Below are 25,900 nucleotides of genomic sequence, written 5' to 3'. Positions count from 1 at the left end.
AGGTGAATTTGATGCCTCGCTTCTAATGGCGAAATTTACGGTCTCTTTACTTTGGTGCCAATGTTGTTACTACACAAAGTGCGTTAAATAATTAAAATTGTGATTAAAAATTTTGATTTCTTGTTTGAGGAAAAATTCCGCCCTCGTTTCCACTCGGCTTGTAGTATCAATTGTATATTATTTTCAAACTAACTTATTGGGTCATATTTGAAGAAGGCGGTGATTATTTTTCTAAAACAAACTACTGGTTTCAAATGCATCGCACAATTATTTCTTTGGTGCGACCCAAATTTGTTCCAACTATGGTTTTATAGCGGTGTTGTGACAATTACCAACTTAAATTCGTAATTAGAAACCTGCAATTACCGTAATTAAAACGCACTTTTTTACGGTTCAGTTGATATTTTAACTGTCAATTTCCTGTAAAAGCTATAACTTGAATTTTGAAAAGAGAATTTCAAAAATCCAACTCATACACTTAGCGCTAATGTATTCAGCAGGTTTGTAAAAACTGTTAGATGTAATTTCTCTTGCATCCGTGTTTAAACTTTCCTTGGTCAATGTCAAGCGAGACATTACCGGTTGCGGAAGCTAAATTACTCAAGAGAAAACTGATCTGTCTTTATGGATTGTGCTTCAAACAAAAGCTGTAAAATCTTGATTAAACAGAAACGTTTTTACTTTTAATAATCGAGCGAACTGGATAAAAAACAGCATTCCTGAGTCACTCTTATCGCTCCGAGCGGCGTGCTCTGGTAGACATTTAAACTTACATAACTGTAACGGAATTAATTGGAGTTAAACGTAGACTGTAGGAAGACAAAAAAATAAACATTTTTTTATACGATATGCTTATTGAAATTCCTAGATCTATACCTACCTGTACGTAGAAAGTTAAACGAAACTGTGCTGAAGGTAGCTTCAGGCCGAAGAATTCAGGTCGTATCTGGTCATCAAAGAGATTATCTGATACGTGTCTAAGCTGGTTAGGCAGTAAAGCACCTAATTATTTTATTATTATTTATTTGTTTAAAAAAATACAAAATTGAGATTTTTAAGTGGATTTTTGAATTTTTTCGTCTTCACTCCACGCGAAATTTCGACCTTGAGTGGTTTTCTCGTCCGTATAAAGTTTTTGGATTTTCCCATGAACTCGTAATTGGTCCACATTGTTATTTTCTATGGTCCCACGGTAATACACCTCCGGATACTCATCTTCGGGAAATCTGTAATCGCGAATTCTAAAATTTCTCCAACAAATAAAACCAGTTCAGTAAAACTTCTCTAACTCTAACTTGTTGTGATCCAAACTCGTGCATCCCTATTTTTATTATTTTTACAAAATTAAAAAAAACGACTTATTGTCCATTTTAATTAAAAAAAAAAAGTTAATTCTATAATTTTAAAAATAGAAATCCACTTAATTGGTTCGGACTATAAAAGTTTTACTATAATATGCATATAAAAAAGTTACCAACTGTTATAGAGGTACTTGTAGGTGATCTTATTCTTGTTTATAGCTGTTTAAAAACAAGAGATAAAAGAAAAAATATTTTAGAATAGTGAATCACCTATTGTGGTGGTGATATTGGGAACCTCCGCCAAATCCAGGGTTAAAACCGCCCATTTGGTAATGATTGGGCACGCGGTTGCCGTTACTTCCCAACAATAAAGTTCCCAAGCCATAGGCACTGCTAATGACCAGTGCAATTTTACTCAAAATGATTGCCTTTTTGGCCAGTAGCGCCAATAATCCGAATATAATCGGAATAAGAGTGGCAACATTGAACTTGAACCCTAATAGAAACGGTACAAGAAACTGGCGCGCAAGTAGTCGACCTACAAAAAATGATTTATCAAAGTCATGCCTAACCCTTGAACTTGAGACAAGTCTATAAAATTTTATACCATCTATGTATTTGCCGCGATCATTGGCACTTTGAAAGTTTTACAGAAATCTACTTTTAGTCTAGACTTGAACCTACCTGTACCGAACTCTTTGATCGAGTGTTTGTTGAGGATTTCGCGTTGTGGATCTAGCATAAACTCTAATTGGCCTCCAGGATTGGTAGAGGGCGCCACGCGCATAAAAAGTCCAGGGTACAGAAATCCCATATCCCATTGTAAACTCCGGTGAGAGAATACATGGCTGAGAGAGTCGATCCACGTTCTAAAAAGAGTTTCATTTCTATTGTTGCAAAGTGCAAAAATTATTAAGCTTTGTAAAATTCGAGATTTGGTTGCCTAAAAATATTAATAAAAACTTTTCTCAAGTTAGTTTTCAACATTTCTTGTTGTTGAAGTTAAATCAAACTGAAAAAGAATTGAGAAGTTAATTGACCGAAATTTCGTTCAAACAAAAGATTAATTTCTAAGCAAGTTTTGTACTGAAACAAAAAACTTTTGGCGCAAAACTTCCAACTCAGTTAATTTATTTGTTTGCCAAATAATTAATAATCTTATTGTGCCTACCATTAATTAATTGTCAACATTTGAAAAAATGCTTTTACAATAGCAGGACTCACCGAAAATCTCCTGGATCTTTATCAGCAAAACTGTACGTTTCTCTGTATTCCTGCTGGTTCCTGCTCAAAGTAACACCGTCAATTAAATCAAATTCTTGGTCACTGTCCAAACTTCGTAATTTACTAATAGCCCCCACACCAAAACAATGTCCCAAACTAACGGAGGGTTGCGAAATAAGACACTGTCTAAACGATTCGCCCACTGAAGGGTGACTAACACTATTACACGACGCAGAAATAATCACAAAGAACCAAATTATGGAGTATGTGTGTGTGTATAGTGGCATTTTTCTGAAATAAGAGGGAAATTCGCAGAGAGGATCATATATACTAGACAATAGTCATGTCTGAGTGAATTTAAACTTTCAGTGAAAGTGCTCCGGAGGTAATTACCATTTTTTCTTTTGTTAAAGATAGACATCTTTTGTCTCCGAGTGAACTACTTTACATGCCAAGTGTCAATCTTACATTGGAAATTTTACACTTGGGGGATTAGGATTTCCTGACGACTGTGCTTTTAATTAAAATTTTTCTATTCGTCCTGGGGTCATCCTGGATCGTCCTTTTTTGATCAGGATGCCTCTACTTTCTCTTTCTCTAATGTTCGGAGCGTGTTTCCTGTACAGTTTTTTTCTTCGTTGCACAATATCAAGTCGATCGTGTGACAACTTCCAACTTGTGTGAATGATAAGATGAAATTAGAAGCGCACCAGTTTGTAATTAGTTCAAACGAGTTTCTTTAAAAATTCATTCGTGACGAAGGATCGAAGGTACAAATTACAATGAAGGTTATTGCTCGTCGATATTAAGGCCGAAGGGTGTCTTGTATTCAAGTCTTTGTTTGGACAAGTTTGTAGGTAATCGGAATTGAAAAATACAAGATGAGTCTGCTAAAAGTATCTAGTTTCACAAATATCTATCTGGAAAACTAATAATCCTATGTATAAAAATTTGCGTTTGTTATTAAATACTTAAATTTTATTACATATTTTAATAGTTAAAACGAAAGATACTTTGAGCAAAAAATACCTAAAAATTTTTTTATTCTCAAAATTACGTGTAGTTGAATTTTTAATTTGTATTTAATTTTTTTGGTGGTAGCGACACTTAAAAATCGTTTGTTTTAGAACGAAAACAACATAAAAAGCAGTATTATTTTGCACAGGCATAATATTATCTAGAAGAGATTATAGAAAAAAATTTAAAATATTAACATGCAATACAGTCAATAGGCAACTCTAAATTCTGTTTGAATATTATTAGCTTTTAAGGTACGTAAAAGATATGTTTAAGCAGATTCATCTTTTATAACAGAAAATGTTTTTAAATTGTTTAACTCAAACTTTTAAAAACCCTGTTTGCCACCATTCGATACTTTAATGTGTTTTTTGTGATCTGAAAACAATAAGAACATATGTGACATTGTATAGAATGGTGGACAAACGATTGAATTGTCTGAAATCAAATACTTTTCCAAACAATAATACTCTTGTCAACATGTTCTAATAAATAGAATTCGATTTTTTTTAATACCCAGTATGTTACAAGAGGAAAATTTTGTTGTGAAATTCTCGCAAGAAAATCAGCCACCTTAGCAAATGTCGACTTTATCAACTTTAGATCATCTGTGCAAGATTATCTTCCTTCTTACTGAATCTTACATAAAAGTAAACATAAAATTTTAGTAGTTCTGGTATATATTAGGGCTTGTTTACTCTTTACTTTTCCCTGCTTGCATATAATTTCAGTAACTATTTCAACTTGAATAAGTTTCCAGTTTAGTTTCATGATTTTTTTTTTTGTACTTAATGAAAGCTTTGATGTTGATTCACCATTCTAAAGCTTTGGGTTTTCCTACTAAGAAATCATTAATGGTTCCGATTGAGAAACCACAAATTACATGATAGTCGAAGAGGATTATCGAATAACGGATTAGTGTAAGAGGAGATTTTGGAGGGACAAAGGAATAATTAATATCGGGAAAACGTAAATAATTAGATAAAAACCAATTTATTTCGCAAACATTTCAATAAATAAATAAATAAGTTAAAGCTAAGACCGTGTCAATTTCAGGTACCAGTTGAGGTCATCTGACATAAAAACCTGAAACTCTAATACTGTACTAAGCACCGTTAGAGGTTAAGAAGGCCGTCGTCTAAGAACCGATTCGGTGACCTTTGTAAACCAATTCCTGATTGAAAGCTCGATCGTAATGACTGTAATCATCGCCGTGTGAAACGGGATGTGCCACAACTTCATAAGTTTGCGTATGATGTTTCGATTCGACGAGCTTTTTCAATGCTATAATTCCTGCAATAGTCAGAGCGATTTTGGCCGCGAGCAGAGCTTTGAAAGCTATCATTGCAACGACTTTGAGGCCTATGGCATACATGGCTGCAGCTTTCATGTAAAACATCATCATCATCATTCCCATTCCTCCTTTTTTGCCTCCTTTCTTGCCGCCTCCGCCGCCGCCGCCACCGAATCCTCCTTCTCCTCCTCCTTCCTTCTTGCGAGCTGTGAAGAATATTTTTCCAGTGCAAAAAAAACATATGGTGCGTTTACCTTCTCCCGACGACATGTCCAGATCCGAACTGATTGGAAATTTAAATTCCAGCGTATGTGATGACAAGTAATCGGTGATGCGCTCCAAAAGCATTCTATCCAGGATTGCTTCTCTCTCCACTGTTTCATTCGGCAAACTTATTGGAGTGTATTCTCTGGCAAGTCGGCCTGAATCACTTTGTTTGATTCGTATTCCATTTCCGATATCGATATTGTTCGGAAGGCGCTCGATGAATTTGAGGGCTTTTTCCTAAACAAAGAGAAGCTTTTTTACATGACAGATGGACGTTTATTGATGTGAGGAGGTACAGTTACGAGAAAACGTGACGCATGATGAAAGCAATGATTATTTAATTTGATGGGTCAGGAAGAATCGTCTAACGGAAGAGATGACATTGTTTTGGTGAATGGGAGCAAAATTTGCGTGCGAATTGTGGGAACTTGCACAAAAATAGAGAATGGAGAAAAAACTTTTCAACATATTTCTTTCGTCCAATTTGGATTTTTATGAAAATTTATAACCGCATTTTATAAAGCTTATATTGTACATGCCAAATAAATTAACATCGTGCTTCCAACTGAAAAATAATAATAAAACAAAAAATATAATTTAAACGTAAGATAATAGGTAGTCTGATTAACTTTTGTTGAACTCATAAAATAAAAATTTTGTAAGGAAGGATTTTGAAGTGAAAAATTAACTTATCAAACGGAAAAGTCTTAAAAAAAGTAAAATGTGTGTTCAATATAATATTGCTAAAAATATATTTCTAATAAATAAATAAAAAGAAAAAAATTAAAAGCATGCTAGTAAAATTTCCAGTTTCAGTAATTTCAGATGAAGTTACCAAAGTATTGATTTTAGTTAAATGAATTTTTTTAAATAATATTTTTGCTAAATAAAAAAATGGGATTGCATAAAGTTTGGAAAATCAAGTAATAAGTCTTATTACCTACTTGTAATAAAAAAATATTAATTTTTTGAAAATATTTGCCAAGCTACTTACGGTAAAACAATGGTCAAGTTTGTTTTGGTTCAGCCGCAGTGGAAATATTTACAAATTCGTTTATAATAACAGCCTTTGAAAGAATGGCATTGACCGAGCAAAAGGTCGAGCAAAGGTTTAAAAAAAAAGTAAAATACGGACCTTGAAACACAAAGTGAGAGACCTGGATCCACACTCATTGACGAAGACGATGGCCTCTCTGTAGACGTTATCTTCATATAGACTGTCGGCGAAGACATCCGTTAAGAACCAAAAGAAGAAGAAGAACACGTAAACCTTCATGTCTGCCGCACGAAGACACACTGTGATCCTTGGCTGATTGCGTCCTGGTTATATCAGGAGGAGCAGGCTAGGACTAGCCATTAAAAAAAAATTTATGATATCTGTGCTAGTTTAATGACTGTCTATGTTCTAGTTTGTGTAATGATCGTGTACAATACGCATTTATAGTAATTTGAAGTCTAGGATGGGTTTGAAGACCGGAAGCGCTATTTTCGGAGTGTTTTTATCGAAAGAAAGAAGAATTTGAATCGCTATTTTTCCCACGAATGCATGCACGAACAGACCTCGAGGCTATACGAATGTATGTGATGTGCAAAATAAAATTAATTATATTTGAGGAAATCAGGATAAGACATTAAAATAACTGTTTTGCTACTTTGAGAGGCAAAGTGGTGAGTTTCTTGGAAGTCTGTACTGGACAGTTAATAAAAATTGTATTTCTGTCACGACGAGAAATAAATTCATTTTAAAACTGTCAATATTGTTTAAAGCTTCGGTTCGTCTGAAATTACTCAAACTGAAAATTCGATTTCTTCCTGTCTTTCAGTGATTTGCATTCAATTATTTATGCACGTTGCTCATTTTCATGCTTCTCACATTTAAACGTGACTATACAAATCTACACGTTACCTACCTACCTTGTTTCAGCCACCTGAAATCACAAGTACTCGTATTTTCAATTGTGTCGAGTACGTCGACTACTTGACTCGCTTAACAGCTAGTTTGAAAATTATCGATTTTAAGAAACCGTTTCAACTGTAAAGAGATATTGAGAATCTTGTCACTCGACTCTATAAATGTTTGATAACGTCAATTTCTTTCTCTATTAGATGCGGCGTTCTTCAACCCATCTGCCACATGCTCAGAGCAAATCGATACGATTACACTTAACTAATTATAATAAATGCTGACTTAATTTTATTCTAAATGTAGCTGTGAAGTGAATCACCGGAAATAAATTAAGGTTAAAAACCACAAAGCACCAAAGGCGTCAAAATGCGTTAATTTATTTTTAATGTAGAAGGTCACAGGTATATAGTCTAAATTTATACATAACAGATTTTAAATTTTTAATTACAAGGCACAAAAGCCACGCTACGTTTTCATTATAAGCAATTTACTGTTAATCTTTTTCTGAAAGATTTTTTCACGTTTTTACAAATATTTGGTAACCTTTCACATTTATGCAAAAAATTTAAACGCCAAATACGAAATCTGGGTTTTAGCCTCAAAATATTAAACATACATGTCCCTAAAAACTTATATTCCACATTTCAATAAGCAAGTAATTAAACAAAAAGCTTTTTCAATTTTTTTATCACGTAACTATGTTGCTCTCAGGATGCAATATCTAATAAAATTAATATTATATACTGCTTTCCAGTTCTCCACAAATTTCCAAAATAATACCTATAAGATCTTCTGAAAAGAGGTGTTATTCGACTTTAAAAAACATCGCTTGATTTGACTTATTCATTTATTTATTTTCGAATTACAATTCTGTTAAAGTATTTACAAAAAATATCGGTAGGTGCGTACCTACATTTAAATTAATAGCCGTTTAGGTACTGTTGTTATTATACAGGTATGTACCTATACGTACAAGCATCTTGGGAAAAAACAATAAACCTACTCAAATTTTATTGCAAACTTTTTGATTTTGCTATTTTTTTTCCTTTTAACTTCTCTGTTTCGTTAGACCATGAGTTACCGTTCGTATTAGTTAAACAAAATGTTCCTGATCATGACCGCTGCTTTAAAAGTCAATGTAAGGTTTCGAAACGGAACTAATTATCACTTTCTAGCGTCGGCAGTCGTGTTGTTACATTAATTATGGCACAAGCTCTTCTATTAAGTCACATAATCCGCTAGGGAAAGTATATATTTTTTCCATCCGCTCCATTTGACGTGATTACATTAATATCTCATCGGCATAACGAATCATTAAGCCGACCGCGAAACAAGATGACTGATATCAGGCCATCGTGCTGGTTTACTTACACCCAAAGGCCACACTTTGAAAGTAAAATCTAACGTATACGTAATAATAGACCAAAGACGAAACTTTATTAAATAGGTACAATAAATAGTTGCAATAAATTAGAATAAATTAAATCATGTTGTTGTTTTGGGAACGTAAGCACTATAAGCCAAATTCTGGACTTGGTCTTTATCGTAAGAGCGTCCCCAACTGGAGCCATGACCTCCGGAAACGACAACTTCGTGTCCGGATTCGTGGCTACCACCGCCACCACCCAACAGCTTCTTCAAACCGATGATTCCAGCAAGGACCAATGCTAGCTTGGAAACGATCAGAGCTTTACCGGCCAACAAAGCCAAAGCTCCCAGAGCTAAGGGAACGAGAGTACCACCCAGAATCAATGGGATGAGAAGAAGACCCATTCCTTTTTTGCCCTTCTTGCCACGACTTTCTTCGCTCAAAGCTGAGGGCAATTTGACCTAAATAACAAGCAATTGTTAAGCCAAAACTAAACTTGGGTAAATGTCGTACCTGGAGCGTGTGAGTGTCAAAGAATGATGCGATTTTATCAGCAATCATGTTGTTAAGGGCCGTATCACGTTCGTTGAGTGCCCTTGGAAGGGTGGCATCGTATTCTTCCTCAGTCTTTACTTCGTTCAAAGTCATCGCTTTTGGGTCTTTGACGAACGAAATTCCATCGAAAATGGGCAATTCGGCGTAATTTCTCGCAACTCTGTCCATGGCCGAAATGAGTTTCAATTTGAGACACGGTCCTAAATCTTTGGCCGCACATTCTTGATACACTTTATACACGTAACGTAAGTCACCTAAGTAGGAGTTTTCTTGGCTGCTTCGGGGCGTCTCTTCATGGACGATGGTGTTTTGCTGGGGGCTGGCTGATCGAGCCCATGCCGAAGCAACAATAGCCAAAACTAAGCACTTGAACAACATGTTGCCGGTAACTGATATAAATTCACTTAAGACTAGTATATATAGTGCGGTCCCACCTTTGGAATTTCTTTTCGTGGTAGGTTTATCCCCTCTGCGGTCAGCTATGCGTTCGTGACATTGACCGAGACGAAAACAGATCGAATTGAAAATACGGACATATCCTAAGCGTGTCGTCACAGCTTATGGCCGCGATGCATCCGACCAATTAACATGCGAACGCAGAAACTTCGCAAGTAGACCAAAACTGGACAGGAATGCCAATTAGAGGTCCATAGGACTTAAGTGGAGTAAGACGGAAGGATGGACAGTGTCAAGGTCGCCGACTTAACCCTCACCTACTTACAGGGACGAACAGTCACGTGTCGACACACCTGTCTCAAATCACACTTGTGAATGAAACAAGTTCCTGGACTGTTCCTGTTGACCCAAATATTTACAATTTAATTGAAAGACTTAAGAAAGTGTGCTTTCTCTCATCGATAGTTCTGAAACAAGTATTGATAATAATCGTAAACATTTTACACCATTTTTCCAAAAAATGAAATTTGTCTATATATGTCGAGCAAGTTAAGCATGAAACCTAGATGACGAATCCCTTGACCTGAAAGCTCTAGAAAGTCCTATTAGGGTGGGTCTATTCGTCATACAATCAGCCCCGCTAATTCATGTGCGAAGACAGATCCGCGAGTTGTAAACTTTCTCCGATACGTAATCACATTCGAAAGTAATTCAGATCTTGTTGTTTCTCTTCAGCGTCTAGTACAAGTTCAAGATCCTCGTGACCACAAATACTCTGTAGGGCCTTGGTCCTGAAAGCGGTCACTAGGCCGGAGCAATAACCTATATGACGACTATTTAGTCGGGGTGTTCAGGGCCGGATCGAGAAGAAACCGCTAAGAATTTGCTCTTAGTCACTGGCCGATAATTAATCCAAAAGTTGAATTTACTTAACTTTCTTCCATTGTTTCCTCTTAACCGCTATTTGGATGAGTAAGCCATAAAAATGATTAATTAATTGTGGAAATATAAGGTCATGCCTTTTTATTAATTTGTGCATGTGTACTGATTTTACTCAGTTTATCTTTTTCATCTTTTTTTCTTCTCTCTGACTCGGGGAGGTTACAAATTATAAAAAGTTGATGACGCTGGGTCTAATCAGGAGAGTTAGACACAAAAATAAAACATTTTTTTGTTGCTACAACTCGAGAGTTGTGATGCTTTCGAGAAATTTTATTGTGACTTTGTTATTAACATTTCTTTACATTGTTAATTGGAATCTTTTGTTCCGTTAGCCAATTACAACATTATTCACAATTTATGTTTTATTATTATTAAGAATTGTGATTTCACAGCGCATATGTTAAACATGTTGGTGCTGTCTTTACGTGTATTAACAGTTGAGTTGTCTTTTTGTTTTTATAACAAATGTTTCAAGTATGTCACACATTATAATTAATCTTAATGAGTAAATAAGTCCAGTTTTTTTTAAGAAATGTTTCAGTCACAAGCACACCTTTTGCATTTTCTCCTAATTTTTAAACAAATTTAATCAAAAAGAATTGGTTAAATAACGTGCTCCTCATCTCAAATATTCTCACATAATTGTTATTTAAAACATTTCACGGCTTGCAATTTTCCACCAAATTAATTCCGAATCTATTAAACGGAAATCGGAATAACACAGGTGTGTGTGTCTGAACTAAATACCGCTTAACAAATATACATTTTTCGATAACTAAACGCAAAAGAAACATTTTTCAACTTACACAACGCTCATTAGAAATAAATCGAGCATCGAAAGTGATTCGGTCGGAATAAACGAAACGAGACTGCTTAATGAAAGTTACAAATCCATACTACAGAGCACTTTCGTCTTCAAATTTATGCTAATTTGCAAAACTATTTTAATTAGTAGAATGAAAACAGTTACGTCACTTTTTCATTCTCTGTGTTATATTTGCCCAATTGTTATTTTTCTTTAAAAGAAACTGTGCCATCGTGTATGTGGTTTAATGTGTCACAAAACTAATACATGATTATATAGATAACAATTATTAAATTGGCTCATCGGAAGCATGAAAATGAACTCGTTGGTTTCACTTTGTTGTTTTCGATAATTTGACAAAGTTGACCAAGTTGGATGATTATACGTTTTCTTAGCCAAAAGATGAGTGAGTAGTGACATCTTCACTGCAATAACCACACTATGCATTTGAACTAGCCCCACCACTGTTCGTCCTACTTAAGTCGCTTATAAAAAATTGTCACCAGGTAGGACCTCAGTGTAACAAGCTTTGGAATTTGAAAAAGATGTAATCTATTGGCGAAAAAGTGATTCTTTGATATAAATTGATTATAATAATTAGTCTATGATGCAAGACTTCCTCTTTTGATTTCCTCACAACCTGCATGTTTTAAAGCGTCAAAACAAGACAAAACTGATTGCATGTCTTCTACTTTTCCGTGTTTTTGCACACGAGTGCACACTCACAAGCGGTTCCACTATGTTCCGTCTAATTTAAACAAAACAACTGTCAGGTCTAGTCATATTTCAGTGGAAAATTTTATTTTTTAAGGTTCTTAATGTTACATCTGTTGCGATTTAATACAAAATTGCCCTTTAGTATAAGAGGAAATTTAAGTAATTTCTTGTGACTACTGGATAAGACTGGTAGTTAGTTACCTATAAAGTGTTTCAGGCCAATCGATTTTTCTAGTAAACTTTAATAGAAACACAAAATTCTATTAAGGCGAATAACATTTTTGTGTTTACAGTGATGATCGTAAAATATACAGTTTATTTTATAATTGACATAAATTTTCATTACCAGGATAATAATATGCGTTTCATTAATAAATATTATTCATCAAATAACAATAGCACTATTGAAAATCTTGTGCGGATTAATTGTCCTCGTTTCAATTAACAATTCTGTTGACAAAACAAAGCAAACTCCGGGTTTCGCGATTCTGGCGAGTCTTCCTAATCCTGTTAAAACATTATTAAGCAGGCCTATAATAATACGTGTGTGAGAGTTTAAAAATTATTATAGTACTCCCGAAGATCGATCGATTTTTTTCCGGAAATGTAGCCCGAGTCATCGTCCTCGACATCTGGTATCCCGTTCAACTCCTACTTAAATAAATCAGTGATTGACCGAGAAAGTCAGGTGTGTGTGTGTACTTAACCTTGAGCAGTATCCCTTGACCGAATAAAACTCTCTCAAAGTGTTTACAATTTTATTGACTTGACAAAAATAACACTTAAAACTTAATCCTAATCTAGATCTAGTATGGTATTTTAGTCTTTGTCATCGTTAGACTAATAAATACATAAATAAGATAAATAAGAACGGAACTAGATGCTCGCTGAGAATTCGCAGGTACGGGACCGACTCGGCCGGTTACTGGGCTTGAGGGTGTCCTCTGTAGGCGAGCTGTTGGGCATCCAAAGATCTGCCCCAACCTCCATGTCCCGAAGAAGAATAACCGCCTCCAACGTCTCCGCCATAGCCGCCGCCTCCACTACTGCCCCCATAGACGGTTTCGTGGCTTGCGACGTGACTAGAAGAATGTTGAGGGTGCGAAACCACTTCATAAGTGACATGTTTGCCACCTTGTCCAAGTAGTTTCTTCAATCCGATAATCGCCGACAACACCAAAGCGATTTTACCGATGAGAAGTGCTTTACCAGCGATTAAGGCAATACCAGCAAGAGCCAACTTCCCCAAGACTGCAGCTTTAAGGGCGGCCGCTGCCATCAAAGGTCCGAGAATTTTCTGTGCTTTCTTCTTCTTTCCACGTCCTTCTTCTTCCAAAGTCTCTTCTTCCGAAAGGACATCGTTGAAGGATCGGGCAGTCGAAGTGACAGCATTCACAATATCGGAGCCCTTGAGATCAACCTTGATCGTATGTGATTCCAAGAAAGATTGAATCCTGTTCCAAATGAGACTTTCAATGGTTTCGTCTCCGCTTAAAGCTCTTGGAGCTCCATCCGAATCACTTCCTGTTTTGATAATTTGCACTCCTTCCGTCACTGTGATGGTATCCTTGTGTCCCAACATCTTGTCGACGAAGGAGAAGAGCTTGTACTTGAGACATGACGTGGTGTCCTTTCGGAGGCAGTCGTTGTAGATGGTGTCCAAGAGGTCGTTTTCGGTCTGGAGGGCGTTTCTGGCGTTTTCTTGGGCCGGCAAAGCGGCAGCGACCGCGATACACAACAACAGGATTGCTGGCTGCATGATGCGTTATCGGTGTGTGATGTCGTGAAGATGGTACGCCTGTATATATGAGTCTTATCCCTCCTACTCAGAAGCTTAGCACAATTTGGGTCCGGAGACTATAATGACGGCCGCGGGGCGATATCTTGGACCGCTTTCTCATTGTAGCTAACCTCGTTTTGGACCTGTGCGATATGCACCTAGGGTCTATGCGCTTGGTAGCACCCACAATTACACATTGCTTGTTCCTGATGTCCAACACCGGAAATAGGGGGCGGATTGGGTCACTATCGGGTCACCGTACCTGCTGACCCGACACACATAAGGTGCTACCTACCAACGTAATCTAGTTCAATTCTCTCTTCTCACAGCTTCACTCTCGCTTACTGACATGCATCGCAGATCACAACTCTAAAAGAACAGATTACAAAAAAAAATTGAATTTGGATTACATCATTTATCGATAGAAAGCAAAATTTTGTCTAGACTTGAAAAAAATTGGAACGCATCACAAAAACACCGAAAATTACAATTTAACACACAATTTGTTACTTTTTGTCTGGAATCTAATTTATAAAAAAAACTAAAACACGGATAGGTCAAGCAACTGTACCGTTTCCAATTTAATAAATAATATATCTAGCTAAATTTAAAAAAATATGTTTTTGATATAAATTGGCGAGCAGGTTCAGGAGCTTAATTGGGTGTTCCGCCAGGCCACAAAATCGAGGTCCGCTTTTTCCGATTGAAAAAACGGCAATTAGTCTTATTGTTTTATTTCTGTTAAAGTTGTTTCAATGCAGGACAAGTCTGATGTGGGTCACTTTATCCTTGATCACTTTTACTTTATTTACGTACCGGATATGTACGCATCAGTGAAAAGTCTGATGCTTTCTTTTCTAGGAGGATCTTGACCGTTGACAAGTATTGTGTTGGGGTACAACGACGTCTCAATGACCCACTTGCTTCAAAATCCACATTTTGAATTTGTAGTCAAAAGTAAAAGTTTCAACTAGTTTAATCGTTTTGTTAGAATAATTTGCAAGTTGGAGTAGTACTTGGCAAATTGGAAGGTGCGTACAAGCAGTAAAAGTAAAACCATGTCAAATCGTAGCCACATACCAAATGGGTTATTAATTCAAAGTCTAACTGTTTTTCATCGGGGATTTGTATGTATCGATGTCAATATATTACAGGGCGGAGGTTTTCGCAGGTTTGCGTGAAGCCTGAATATCATTGACTGAGTTTTACAAACCGGTTTCTGTGAGAGTTGATGTTTACTTTTATTTTTTAATTTTTAGATTTATTGAATAATTTTAGTTGTTTGCATTGATGAGAAATCTGTTCTGAATGCGTGTGCTTTAAAGCGGCCTTTGACCCTAACATTCTCTTGGTTATTGGCTTACTTTAAGACTTGGAAGCTTAATTGTTTCAGTTTTTTACAAGTTTGTAATTTACGTGCAAACGTTATTACCGAGTATTTAAGTTAGTAAAGCGGCGTAAAGTTGGTTGTCTTTAGCGTATTTTTAGTATCACACAAAAAAAGTTAAGACTTTTAAAGCTCATCTAAGTGAAAAACAGTTTCATCGCCGAAAAACGGAACTTCTGGCGATGACATCAACTGATCAGAATGCGATCACAGAGAGAACATGCAAATATTGTCCTCAACACCTGAGCTTGTCGTTTCAATTTGAACAAGAAAAAAATTTCCCTAATTAAATTTCTTGTCTTCTCTAATTAGACCAGAAATTCAAACCTTTATCGGTTCTTAGTCAGCATGAAATTAGCTCTGTCATTTCAAAATTTAATAGGCCATATTTGCTCCATTAACATTACATATTGCTGTCTCTCTATAAAGCGCACAAAACTCACCTAACCAATAATCAGAGAAAAGTGATAGCAATTCCCAGTTAAATAACTGTTCCTAGCAAAAAATTTGCCGCGGGATAAACGAAACTAAGAGTTGCAAACTGGAATTGCATCCTATGTGAATTTCACTCTAATGTCTGCTTTTATATTTTACCTACTAATTGAAAATCTCGAGAGAAGCTGAAATTTTGTCACCGCTCGATTGGTTAATTGAAAAAGGCGACATCATTTTTGGCCGCGAGTAATTTGGGATAATTAATTGGGACGAAAATTTATGTTATAAGGAACATTTAGGACGTGCGTAATCCCACTGGTCCTGATGAACCTAATAAACGTTTTTACTTTATAGACAATTTTTTATGTGTCGAGCATTGCTTTCGATACATATTTCCATTAATATTGATTGGTCGGTGCCTTTTGTAACAACTGCTGACAGATATGCCAATGTTGTATCTAATTTAAGATCCATGATGTATCAAATCTATCTTATTTATTGAAACTTTTCGAATTCAATCAAAATGCAAAAGAACAAAACTCAAACAAGAAAATTGTTTAAAGCTCTTTTCGTTTTATATTCTCGCACCCTTATATCGGCATACCACATAAACCTCAGCCAAATTCAATCCCGGAATCGTTTACAGAAAATATAAATCCGGGCCCGATTCCGGTTCTCTTCCTAATTTATTCAATCAACGACTAGACGAAGTGAGTGCGTTAAAAGTTCGCCAATAAAAAACCTCCAGAAGCGTCTTTAATATTTATTCGAGGGCTTTGATGGAAATTGGATGTGAAAGACATTAAAGTCGGCAAAACCACATAAATGTCTCCTTATTAGAAACGAAATAATGCGAACTTTATAATATTAAAAATGTGAGAATCGATAAATGTTTTAACATTTTCGGTTCGAGTGTTTTCCAGAGAGAATCCTTAACCGGAGCTGAATTCAATATTTGACTTGCTGAAACGGCTTTCTGGTCTTTTCAAAGAAATTCAAAGTGATGATACACGCACGTAAACACTTGTCTTTGATCAAATATGAAAAAGGCGCAGTTGTAAGCTCAACTAAACAAAAATCGGGTCGACAATTGAACCGAATGATCTTCTGACTCAATCATCGACCTCGTTTGAGTTTCGATTTTCTGCCTGATATTAGTCTGGTGTTTTTGGCATTCCGGTGTGACATTAACTCTATTTGTCTCTTCCATAAACGGCGCTAAAATCGAAGCTTGCAATACTCGTCACGTCTAATGGTTCCATTAAAAAGAAACTCGTTGTAGACATTTTCAAAGCGGTTCAACGAGCAGCTGAGAGCAATTGCAGCATTAATTTGACGGATGGATCTTGTCTGAAATAAAATGTTACTGTGTATATAGCTTTTGCATTTTATTGAAAATTCAAGTGTTTTCGGGGAAGAAGCAATACAATGAATGCGTAGGAATTGTGTGCGAAATATCTCCGACACGGATATGCAGATCCTGATTTCTACAATTTGTCTCGATGATAATGTTATAGTTTAAAGGTAGCATTGCATTAGAGGTCAGCGCTTCTGGTATGTGAGAAATTCTATGTTGAGGTCAAGGTCTGAAACAAATCTAATCGAGGTAGGCAACCCAATAAACACGACTTTGATGAGGTGGAAATATTTTAATTTCTTACGGATAAATATTTAACTTTGATTAATTCAAGGCGGTAAAGTGGACCCGCTTGCTACTTGATGCTAATTGCGTGTAGAGCGTCACTAACCAATTTACTTTGATGTGAATCAGTAAGAGGTGAGGCGGGACCATTAGAGCAATTTGGGGCCGTATGAGCAAAATACACGAGTTTAATGTTTGAACCGAGGGGATTTATTGAAACATTTCGAATTCATAAATCGAATTATGAGTTCCATCAACTCTTTTTTTTTAATTGGAGGAAAGCTCCACAAAAAATTTACCTCGTGAGCAAACGGTCTTCTTACTGTTTTCGGTGTGTCAATATTAGACACAACTTCTAAAGTAAAATTTTGTTTAAAAATGCCACATTAGCAAAGTTAATATTGTTATTAGCATTTGAACTTTGATTCCATTCATAAAAACCGCAATTCCGGAATTCTTCTCATCCCATGTGGAAAAAATGTGTCGTTTTTGAATCGCCTTGCCCGTGATCTTTGATGAATATTCATTGATAATAATCGTCTCGTGTAAACAAGTTCATGAGCACGCATAGCCGCGCTGCGTCTCGCTGATGGTGCAAATGTAGGTCTCTGGGTCTTGATCATATCCTTATAAAGCCCGAAGAAGTCCGGCGAACAGCGGCAGAAGCACTCGATTCGTCCAATGCAACACTTCGTCCAATTCTTCACCTTGACCGTAAAGCTCATTAAAGATTATAAGAGAGAGCAGAGCTAAACACTTGATTGACCCAATGAGCTCGATTCATTCCCGTCTCGATTCAACACTTTCTATTTTCCCACCGAAAATGTCGACATCTTTTGAACCTGTTGTTGTTGTTTTTTTCTTCTTTCAAGTTCAATATCTTTCTCTCAAGTTCCTCATTCCATAAAACCAGTCTAATGGATCGGGGTCAGTGTATTTCTAGGTAATGACCATTCATTGAACTTGAAGATTTCCAAAGAAGAAAAAAACTGAGGAATGGATGGAGAAATTGGTTGTTGATTCGGGTCAATGTTAATAAAAAGCCGGATCTTACGATTCAGGTCTTTATTCGACCGATAATTAACAAAACATAAATTAAATAAATAGCACTGAGCGGTAAAACTTGTAAATCTGGTGACTCAAGACTTACAAATAATGTAAATCTTAGCTACCCCAAAGTTACTCCTTTACAGAAACAGAAAAGTAAGTACTAGAAGAAAATACTAAAGGAAAGTAAAATCAAGAGCAACTCCGAGATCCATCGGTCACCAATCGATTCACTCAAACTGAATAAATAGTCAAAAGAGCACTTCCACTTTAGCTGGAATTGTAAGCATTATTCCAGGCTCTGTAGGCCATGTCGGCTGCTTCTCTCTTCTTCCTATATTCATGACCATGGCCGCCATGTGTGGCATGGATGACAGTGTGACCACCTTCATCATGTCCTGAATGTACCAACTTCTTCAAACCGATAATAATGGACAACATCAAGGCCAATGCGGACACCATCAAAGCTTTCATTGCCAAAAGACCGACACCACCAAGTCCGATAGCAGCCATCATTTTTCCCATCATCAAACCCATGATGAGGATGCCACCCATACCGCCGCCTTTTTTGCCGCCACCACCGCCGCCGCCGCCACCACCGCCTCCACGGGGAGATCCTACAAACATTACAATTTCAAAAAACCATAGGCAACAAACATACAACAGTCTAGTTTTAATGGTTGCATAGCCAACGTTAAAGTCGACACGATTTGTTCAATGGGTTTGCTCAGTGAATGGAGTGGCTTCGGCTTAATAATTGTATTTAATCAATTCTTTTTCGGTCTGGTTCGTTAAATGTTCTAGCAATTAATTCAAATATTAATTATTTCGAAAAAAACTTGATTTTTTTTTAAACCAATTAAAAAAATGTTAGTTTCTCAATTTTAATTAAAGTTAAATAAACGTGTAGGGGGAAAACCTCTCAAGATTTCCTCTGATTGTCTTTGATTTCCCCTGATTTCTTGATGATGTCCCTAAATGTTTTAAAATGATTTTCTCTGATTTCCTCAATTTTTAAGTGAATTTTGTACACCGATTTCCTTCTGTGGTGTACCCCTTGATAAATGTTTTTTAATCGCAGTTTTATTTTGCTTTCTACAAATGGGTCTTTATTATTCAACTTTTTATGAACTTGAATAGGTAGGTACTTAAAAAAATGTTTGAAAAGTATTTGCATACGCTTATCACTGTAGCTTATATGTTTGAAAATCAAAGTAGTTAAAAAAATTAATCAAAGTTTTGATAATTCTTTTGGACTTTTTACAAAAGTATTTTTGAATCGTTAATTCGTATCAAAGTATGAGCATTAAAAAAACAAAAACAAAAACGAATCATACCTGCGTCGTTGCCTTCGATGTTGTCCAAGGCGTCCTTGAAGGCCCTTCCGAATCCTTCTCCTGGCATGAGTTCAGGCAGTCTGATCCTGAGTTCATGGTTCTGTAGGTAATTTTCAACGGCTCCAAGAACAGTTTTGTCGTCGGTGTTAGCCCTTGCGTCGTTTTCGCTCCTTACACTGACCAGATGCACACCATCGCTAATCTTAACATCCTCCGGTTGGGAGTTAAGGTATTGTCTGACGATTTTGCCCAGGATCTGCATCCCATGGCCAATGTCCGCCGTTTCGGCATTAGTCGCTGAAACCGCCACAGCGGCCAAGAGCAACACCAGAAGCTTGCACATGATGTTGTTGCGGACACTGAATGTGGCTTCCGATGGTCAAAACCGCGTTTATATATCCTAGCAAAAAAAGTGGCTGCTTTTCATCTAGAAGAGCTTAATGGAGCATAGACGAGGAAAAAATAAAGCAATAATTTAGATCGACTAGTCTATCTGACCCGGTTAAGCGAATTCCACAATCTCTCTGTGTACAAGTGCGATTCTTGTATGGCCGCTGGTGATGGTCTTCATCTCCTGATTTTTTCTCGATGATATCTAGAGCGAGTTAAGGTCAGCTGATACGAGATTCTAACGCCTTTTCGCTAATTAGAACGCAATCAGAACACATCCGGACGGGCCTTTCGAATCTACATCCTCTATTTAAATACAAGCCATTCAAGGATTCTTCTCACTTGCACTCTGCATCCCTCCGGAGACGGAACACCACTTAACGGTCTTTCAAATTAATTCAAACGGTATTCGGAATTTTTCAAACAATTATGCAGAGTAGTTTTTTGCACGGAATTTTATAGCGACCTGGTTCGATTATTAGTTATTACTACTAGACGAGTTTAGGGGACGACTCTCGCTCTTTGGTCGTTTTATATGTGCATTGTTCAATGTGGAAGAGTGAAGAAAACACATCGAATAAAATCAATAGTGAACACAATACTATGAGCAAGTGCTGTGTTTCGAAAACATATCATTTCTTTCAAGTGTTTCAGTATTATTCGTTATCCTTAATTAATTGGAACGGAAGCATTGAACTCTTCAATCCGTGATCTGTAAAACGATGAAATTCTAAGAATTCAAACCTTAAAATTATTCTTAATTAGTCGGATACGTTTTATGGACTTTATACATTTTAAATTAAGTGTTTTAAACTAGTTCTCGCATTCTTTAATTAAAAACTTGATAATTTTTCTTGTTTATGATCTTGCTTTCAACCGCGTCCACACGTCTTTTGTTGTGAAAGTAATACATACTACAATACTCTCAGGCTTTGTAAAGACAGCAAGGTAAAAATTTAAAGATGTTTACAGCAACATAAAAAAAATTATTGTTGCTTACCATTTGTGAACTAATTAAAAAAAATGTGGTTTAAACTTTTTCGCGAAAAAAGTGCGTGGTACAGACTCAGTTTTGCGTGACTACAGTTAACTTGAACTTCAATTTGATTCGATAATTAATTTTTTCCATCAGGTACGGTTTACCGCCTACCGATTTTTTTGCAAAAGAATTGCCGATTTCAAACTTTTTGTTTCAGCAAAAGCAACCAAAGTATTTTTCCCAAGCTTTAACCTTTACGTCTAACATTTTATAAACTTGTAACCTTACTAACAGGTGTCTAATTAATCCTCGCTTAAATTTAACACCTAGTTAATTAAATTGCTGGCAACGCTTGTGTGGTTATTACGTTATTTTCGTGCACAAGACATGAAATTTTGAGATAACCATCTCAATTCTGCTTTTGTGTATTAAAAATTCCGTCGCTTGTAAATAATCCGAATAGAGTTAGCAAAATGTGGAATTTGTTCGGAAACTGCTTCAGATTTAATCAAGTTTTAGGTGGATTACACAAAAGTTTAATTAGTCGATTGTTTCGCCAAGAATTTAATAAATGGCAGCGTGACATGTATCAGAGGAAGTATATATTTATTGCTGGGGAAATTGGATGGCGGTTTTCATTCAAAATGAGACGTTTCTTTCGGTAAATTAGTCACAAGAACCGACACAATAAAATTAATTAGTGTTAAAGTGGAATAAGCTGCTTAACGATTTTAATGAGTGCAAGTATAACAGATCCGCGATGGTTTAGAAATTTTCCGGATTCAGAGGCATCTTGCATATATGGTTGAGAGTCCTACAAAACCACGCGACTTTTCAACGTCTGGTCAGATTCAACCGAGTGCGAGAATTTCGTAATTGCGTCGATTAGGGTGGACTGTGTAATTCCTGTCTTTGGTCGCTCTGGTTTAGGGAAGTTTCCAACTGTTTTCACAAGACTAACTGTTATATTAAAACAGTGGGGAAAAGTGTTGCTAAATTACTAATGAGTTACAGACTAATGATTGTTAAGTTCACTGGTTTTTATGGCCAACTTGCAGACACATTATTAGATTAATCAGAATCGGGAATTAATGCAAATCTATTCACACTGAATTTAAAACTGAATTTAAAATCAGCAAAGAAATTAACAAAAGTTCTTTGATGTCGTAATGAACAAAAAAAAACATTTATTAAAAACGTAACATTTTGAAACAAACGAAACACACACAATAGTTGTTTTTAAAACAAATTTTATTTTGTTAGAAATTGTCTATTAAACTGTAAAAACAAGATGCATTTTTATTAAAACAGTTTATAAATTTGTCATCAGTGTTATCATGCTGTTGGTTGCACTACAGGTGAGTGATGACAACTGATTAGGTATAATATTTAAAATTTACTTAATAATTTATGCGATTTGTAACACAATATTCTGTTATAATTATAAAACTAGATTTTAAAAAGTTAGAGCTAAGCCTCAATAAACAGTTTACCTTTTTTTGAATATTATATTTGTACGCTTTAGAATTTTTTAAGATAAAATATTATTACTAAAATTTGACAGAGATTGATGTTTATTTAACTAACACACACATTTAATATTTGAACAAATGAATAGGTATATTTACTTCACGTTACAATACATGGGCACACAGTGCTCACTTTGCTAATAAAATACGTAATATGCAACCAACTTTACACAGTAAAAGTTTTTGGTTCTACACGTGAAGAATTTTGATAAGTCACATAAAATACCAAATGTATAAGTGATTTAATTTTTTTTGCAAACACGAATTTTTTGTAGTGTTTGATTTATGAGTTAAAAACCCAAAGTCGAGACTGTCTGAAGCGCACGACAATAAAACAAAATATGATAAAAGCGAATTGCTTTTTGTCGAGCACCAATATCATTTTTCGTCTGCTACTCGCTTCCAAACGCATGAACCATTAATAATTTATCAAATATCCTGAAAACGTCCTTTGCGACATAATTTCAATATTTGATTAGGATTTTGTGCAGTTTTTCATTGCCACTAAGTAGCGCATTACCTACATTAATTAATCGCGTCGCATGTTTCTTCAATCAAGCTTTGCTTTGCTGCACGCCACTGCATCTTGCAATTAGATGCATCCGTATGCACAAAGCACGCAACGTTAGGGTTGGTTAAGTTTCTTTAATATAAATGTCAGAGCAAAGTCTTCTCTTTGCCATAATGCAGCTTACTCTTGTTAGTGTCTTGTGTGTCATCAAAGTCACAGCCGGTGGCTGGTTGAGAGATTTAATTTCTCCTAAAGGATGGGACATTGGGGATGGAGTTGTTGTTCATTTAGTCGATTCAAAACTCCCCAACACCACTTTTTTGCAAAGACATTCTATGGTTATGGATTACGGCGGATTGGCTCTTAGTGTGAGTCAAGCTCTTGATAAAGAAGCTTTACGAGTTGGTCTCCACCCTAGCGGTAAGATTCCTTTTCCATCAAAATTCAATCTTGAAAAAATCTTTGAAGGACGAGGTTATAAGGATTACACAGAATCCGCTGCTGTTAGTATGATCATCGGTTATAAGCTCGCAACGATGGCAACTCTTGCCTTTTCCGCTGTGGGAGCTTTAGTTTTGAAAGCTCTCAGCGTTGCTAAAATTGCAGCCGTGCTTTCGATGATCCTTTTAGTATCGAAGCTTTTCCATCACAATCAACACCAACAGCAACAACATCAACTTCCGGCTTATATTGAAATTGAACCAGAATTTGCTGAAATTTCTCCTGAAGGTCAGTTGTCCGTAATGGTTGTTTGTTGAAAGTTTTGGTTGTGGCATTTTAGAGTATTTTCCGTCAGCATCGAGTGATTATTATTCGTACGCGAGCTTTCCTCCGGGGATTGATTACGTACCAGAGACATCTGGTGGCAATTCGACGCCTCCGGGCGATCAACAAGTGTCGAGACGTCGAGACGTTTCAAAACGAAGAAGAGTGCCGTTGTTGACGATACATCAATATTCCATTAAGTCTTGAAGCGATGACATTTTTCTCTTATTTAAGTGTATTAGGTATTATTGAATAAAGCGTTATGAGATTTTTTTTCATGAATTGGCAGGGGCCTCTTTCAGCCTACGCTAATCTTCTTTTTCCGAATAGAATTTCAATTATGCCGATCTCTTATTAAAATTAGTGAGTGCTAAAGTAGAGAGCAAGATCTCACTTCAAATTGTTCGAATTACAATTAGATGAGAGCTGCTGCAATTAAGCAAAACCGTATTGTCTTTTAAAGCTGAAGCTTTTACAAGATATGAGAGCTTGAACTTGAAGGGCGGAACTCTCCTTTTGTTCGCTTTGTGTCCGTGATAATACAAATCTCTTGTCTTGTTACGATTTAAAAACAATGCCTTTCTCAAACAGTGCAATATTTATTACAAAAAAAAACATAACTACAAAAACACGTCAATAAATACACATAAATATAAACAAGAGCAAAAGGGCCTCCAATATGGCGCCACTTCACCATTTTCTCTTAATTCTGTGGAATTTGTGCTTTGTAAGCCAAATTCTGTGCATCAAAGTTTCTTCCCCATCCTCCATACGAATCGTGTCCTCCTCCACTGGTGTGATGTTCGTGATGTTCGTGATGAGGATGAGCCACAACTTCATACGTTACATGTTTTTCATGATGGAGGAGCTTTTTCAAGCCGATGATTGCAGCAAGCACCAATGCGAGCTAAACGTGTAACAATGAGAAAAATGTTGGCAATAAAAACGTTCAACTTACTTTGCTCACAAGGAGAGCTTTGCCGACCAGAAGAACTAAAGCTTTGAAAGCTAGCGCTTTCAAAAGACCGATTTTCATAACAGCAGCAGCGATAATTGCGCCCATGCCGTTCTCTTTCTTTTTACGGGCATCGCCTTCGGAGGATTTACTTGGATGGATGGAAAGACCGACGTTTAAACCACCGTCTTTCTCGCTTTTGCCGGATATTACAACGTCGGCACCATCCAAAACCTAACAAAAAATTGCACCACATCAGTAAAATTATTCATTCTGTATTGATTCCAATACAGTTTTAATTTGGTTTCAAATTTTAGAAAAAATATTTCAAGAGGTAAAAACACCTCGAGTGCTAACTGTTGTAGGCGTGGGTTTCCACGCCTGAAAGAGTTTGAGGTCAGGGGTTACGAGATAATGAACCCACCTTCCATTTTAGTGACCTAGTCCTCAAGAAACCATAGATTTTATCAGCAATAACTTCACTGAGTAAAGCTTCCTCCGACATGTTTTCAGTGTTGAGGGATCTGGAAGTATCCGCTGTGATGGTTTCAGTAGATGTTTGGGTGATTTCAACGTCTCCGAACTCGATTGATTGTTTCTTCATCATGCGGTTGAAATAAGTTACAAGTTTTAACATCATGCATGAACTTATGTCGCGATTCAGACATTTCGAGTTTAGTTTTTTCATTAGAGATTCCTCCACAGTCGATTCTCCGGTGTGTACCTGAAGAATTATACGAATGAATGGGAGAATAAATAAGCAATTGTTGAATATTAGCAAGAAGATGCTAAGTTATTGTTGTAAATGTCTTGAATCAATAACTTTATGGAATTGAATTTATTAGTCAAAACTATAAAAAAGAGTCATTTTTTAACCATCTGTCGAGTTTTATAACGGTGGTAACATATTTTTCATTCAAACTGTTGAGAATAAAGAATTTCCGGAGATTTTATTCAAGTTCACGGTTACGAGAACCGGTTATGATGCGTTATTAATTAATACGAGTATATCATAAATTTTTACGACACATAATTAAGATGAAAGTAATAAGTTGAGAAAAAAAGGATGAATCACTTTTTTGATAAATTGGTAAAGCTTCTCGACTAGTCATAAGTCAGAAATAAAAAGAAAACCGAATAATAAAGCAATAAATCTCACCGAGTTATCTATATGCCCTTTGGTGTCGTCAACCACGGGTCCTGCGGTCGCCAGGATGGCGAAGGATAACACAACACAAATCACTTTAGCGTCCATTTTCTCACTTTATTTTTCTATGAAATAAAAAAACAAACAAAATTTATTTAAAAAAACTCAGAACATGACCGTGGTTGCAAAAGGAATGAGGAATC

The 25,900-nt window shown here is 36.2% G+C and overlaps 6 protein-coding genes across 8 annotated transcripts in view; 1 reads left to right on the top strand and 5 right to left on the bottom strand.

Annotated features, from left to right (window-relative positions):
* The window catches only part of Osi12 (Osiris 12), a 13,223-nt gene extending 6,822 nt beyond the window's left edge, over positions 1–6,401 (bottom strand). Inside the window, exons 1-3 of the mRNA XM_064354998.1 lie at positions 6,239–6,401; positions 5,091–5,340; positions 4,685–5,042 (exon numbers count right to left, since the gene is read on the bottom strand). Of these exons, the coding sequence (XP_064211068.1) occupies positions 4,685–5,042; positions 5,091–5,340; positions 6,239–6,379 (749 nt within the window). The 5' untranslated portion in view covers positions 6,380–6,401. The remainder of the gene's footprint in view (positions 1–4,684; positions 5,043–5,090; positions 5,341–6,238) is intronic.
* LOC103314361 (uncharacterized) overlaps positions 1–23,877 on the top strand; it is a 27,502-nt gene extending 3,625 nt beyond the window's left edge. Inside the window, exons 2-4 of the mRNA XM_008200225.3 lie at positions 23,024–23,250; positions 23,299–23,559; positions 23,612–23,877. Coding sequence (XP_008198447.1) covers positions 23,166–23,250; positions 23,299–23,559; positions 23,612–23,802 — 537 coding nt within the window. The 5' untranslated portion in view covers positions 23,024–23,165 and the 3' untranslated portion in view covers positions 23,803–23,877. The remainder of the gene's footprint in view (positions 1–23,023; positions 23,251–23,298; positions 23,560–23,611) is intronic.
* On the bottom strand, positions 1,007–2,870 carry Osi10a (Osiris 10a). 3 transcript variants are annotated; one of them, XM_015983648.2, is made up of 5 exons: positions 2,526–2,869; positions 1,986–2,170; positions 1,572–1,839; positions 1,479–1,520; positions 1,007–1,226 (listed from the first exon to the last, which is right to left on the bottom strand). In XM_015983648.2, exons 1-4 carry the CDS (start codon positions 2,810–2,812, stop codon positions 1,505–1,507), a joined length of 756 nt encoding a protein of 251 aa, XP_015839134.1. In that variant the 5' UTR covers positions 2,813–2,869; the 3' UTR covers positions 1,007–1,226; positions 1,479–1,504. The 3 variants fall into 3 exon arrangements, with proteins under 3 accessions (XP_015839134.1, XP_015839133.1, XP_015839135.1); XM_015983649.2 differs by having other exon boundaries at positions 1,121–1,226; positions 1,475–1,520; positions 2,526–2,870; XM_015983647.2 differs by lacking the exon at positions 1,479–1,520 and having other exon boundaries at positions 2,526–2,860.
* Positions 8,418–9,311, bottom strand: LOC655464 (osiris-like protein). The gene is made up of 2 exons (NM_001167837.1): positions 8,892–9,311; positions 8,418–8,839 (listed from the first exon to the last, which is right to left on the bottom strand). The coding sequence occupies exons 1-2, from the start codon at positions 9,309–9,311 to the stop codon at positions 8,495–8,497; spliced, it is 765 nt and encodes a 254-aa protein (NP_001161309.1). The 3' UTR covers positions 8,418–8,494.
* On the bottom strand, positions 12,538–13,588 carry Osi7 (Osiris 7). The gene has a single exon (XM_962104.4). The coding sequence runs from the start codon at positions 13,550–13,552 to the stop codon at positions 12,716–12,718; it is 837 nt and encodes a 278-aa protein (XP_967197.1). The 5' UTR covers positions 13,553–13,588; the 3' UTR covers positions 12,538–12,715.
* Positions 18,088–25,900, bottom strand: LOC655798 (uncharacterized). Its single transcript, XM_962359.4, has 6 exons — positions 25,710–25,900; positions 24,975–25,274; positions 24,554–24,784; positions 24,302–24,502; positions 19,422–19,800; positions 18,088–18,701 (listed from the first exon to the last, which is right to left on the bottom strand). The coding sequence occupies exons 1-6, from the start codon at positions 25,803–25,805 to the stop codon at positions 18,355–18,357; spliced, it is 1,554 nt and encodes a 517-aa protein (XP_967452.2). The 5' UTR covers positions 25,806–25,900; the 3' UTR covers positions 18,088–18,354.

The sequence above is a fragment of the Tribolium castaneum genome, chromosome 2 (assembly GCF_031307605.1).
Source record: "Tribolium castaneum strain GA2 chromosome 2, icTriCast1.1, whole genome shotgun sequence".
Taxonomy (NCBI): Eukaryota; Metazoa; Arthropoda; class Insecta; order Coleoptera; family Tenebrionidae; genus Tribolium; species Tribolium castaneum.
The sequence above is the reverse complement of the archived record's forward strand: the minus strand, read 5'-3'. Positions and strand labels throughout refer to the sequence as shown.

Excerpts from the sequence above, each read along its gene's own strand:
- Osi10a (XM_015983647.2), bottom strand. The coding sequence starts at position 2,812 with ATGCCACTATACACACACACATACTCCATAATTTGGTTCTTTGTGATT. Across the intron at positions 2,171-2,525 it reads AAAGATCCAGGAGATTTTCG|AACGTGGATCGACTCTCTCA; the intron begins GTGAGTCCTGCT and ends AACTCTTTTTAG. Across the intron at positions 1,840-1,985 it reads GATCAAAGAGTTCGGTACAG|GTCGACTACTTGCGCGCCAG; the intron begins GTAGGTTCAAGT and ends CATTTTTTGTAG.
- LOC655464 (NM_001167837.1), bottom strand. The coding sequence starts at position 9,311 with ATGTTGTTCAAGTGCTTAGTTTTGGCTATTGTTGCTTCGGCATGGGCT. Across the intron at positions 8,840-8,891 it reads TTGACACTCACACGCTCCAG|GTCAAATTGCCCTCAGCTTT; the intron begins GTACGACATTTA and ends CTTGTTATTTAG.
- Osi7 (XM_962104.4), bottom strand. The coding sequence starts at position 13,552 with ATGCAGCCAGCAATCCTGTTGTTGTGTATCGCGGTCGCTGCCGCTTTG.
- LOC655798 (XM_962359.4), bottom strand. The coding sequence starts at position 25,805 with ATGGACGCTAAAGTGATTTGTGTTGTGTTATCCTTCGCCATCCTGGCG. Across the intron at positions 25,275-25,709 it reads AAGGGCATATAGATAACTCG|GTACACACCGGAGAATCGAC; the intron begins GTGAGATTTATT and ends ATAATTCTTCAG. Across the intron at positions 24,785-24,974 it reads CTAGGTCACTAAAATGGAAG|GTTTTGGATGGTGCCGACGT; the intron begins GTGGGTTCATTA and ends ATTTTTTGTTAG.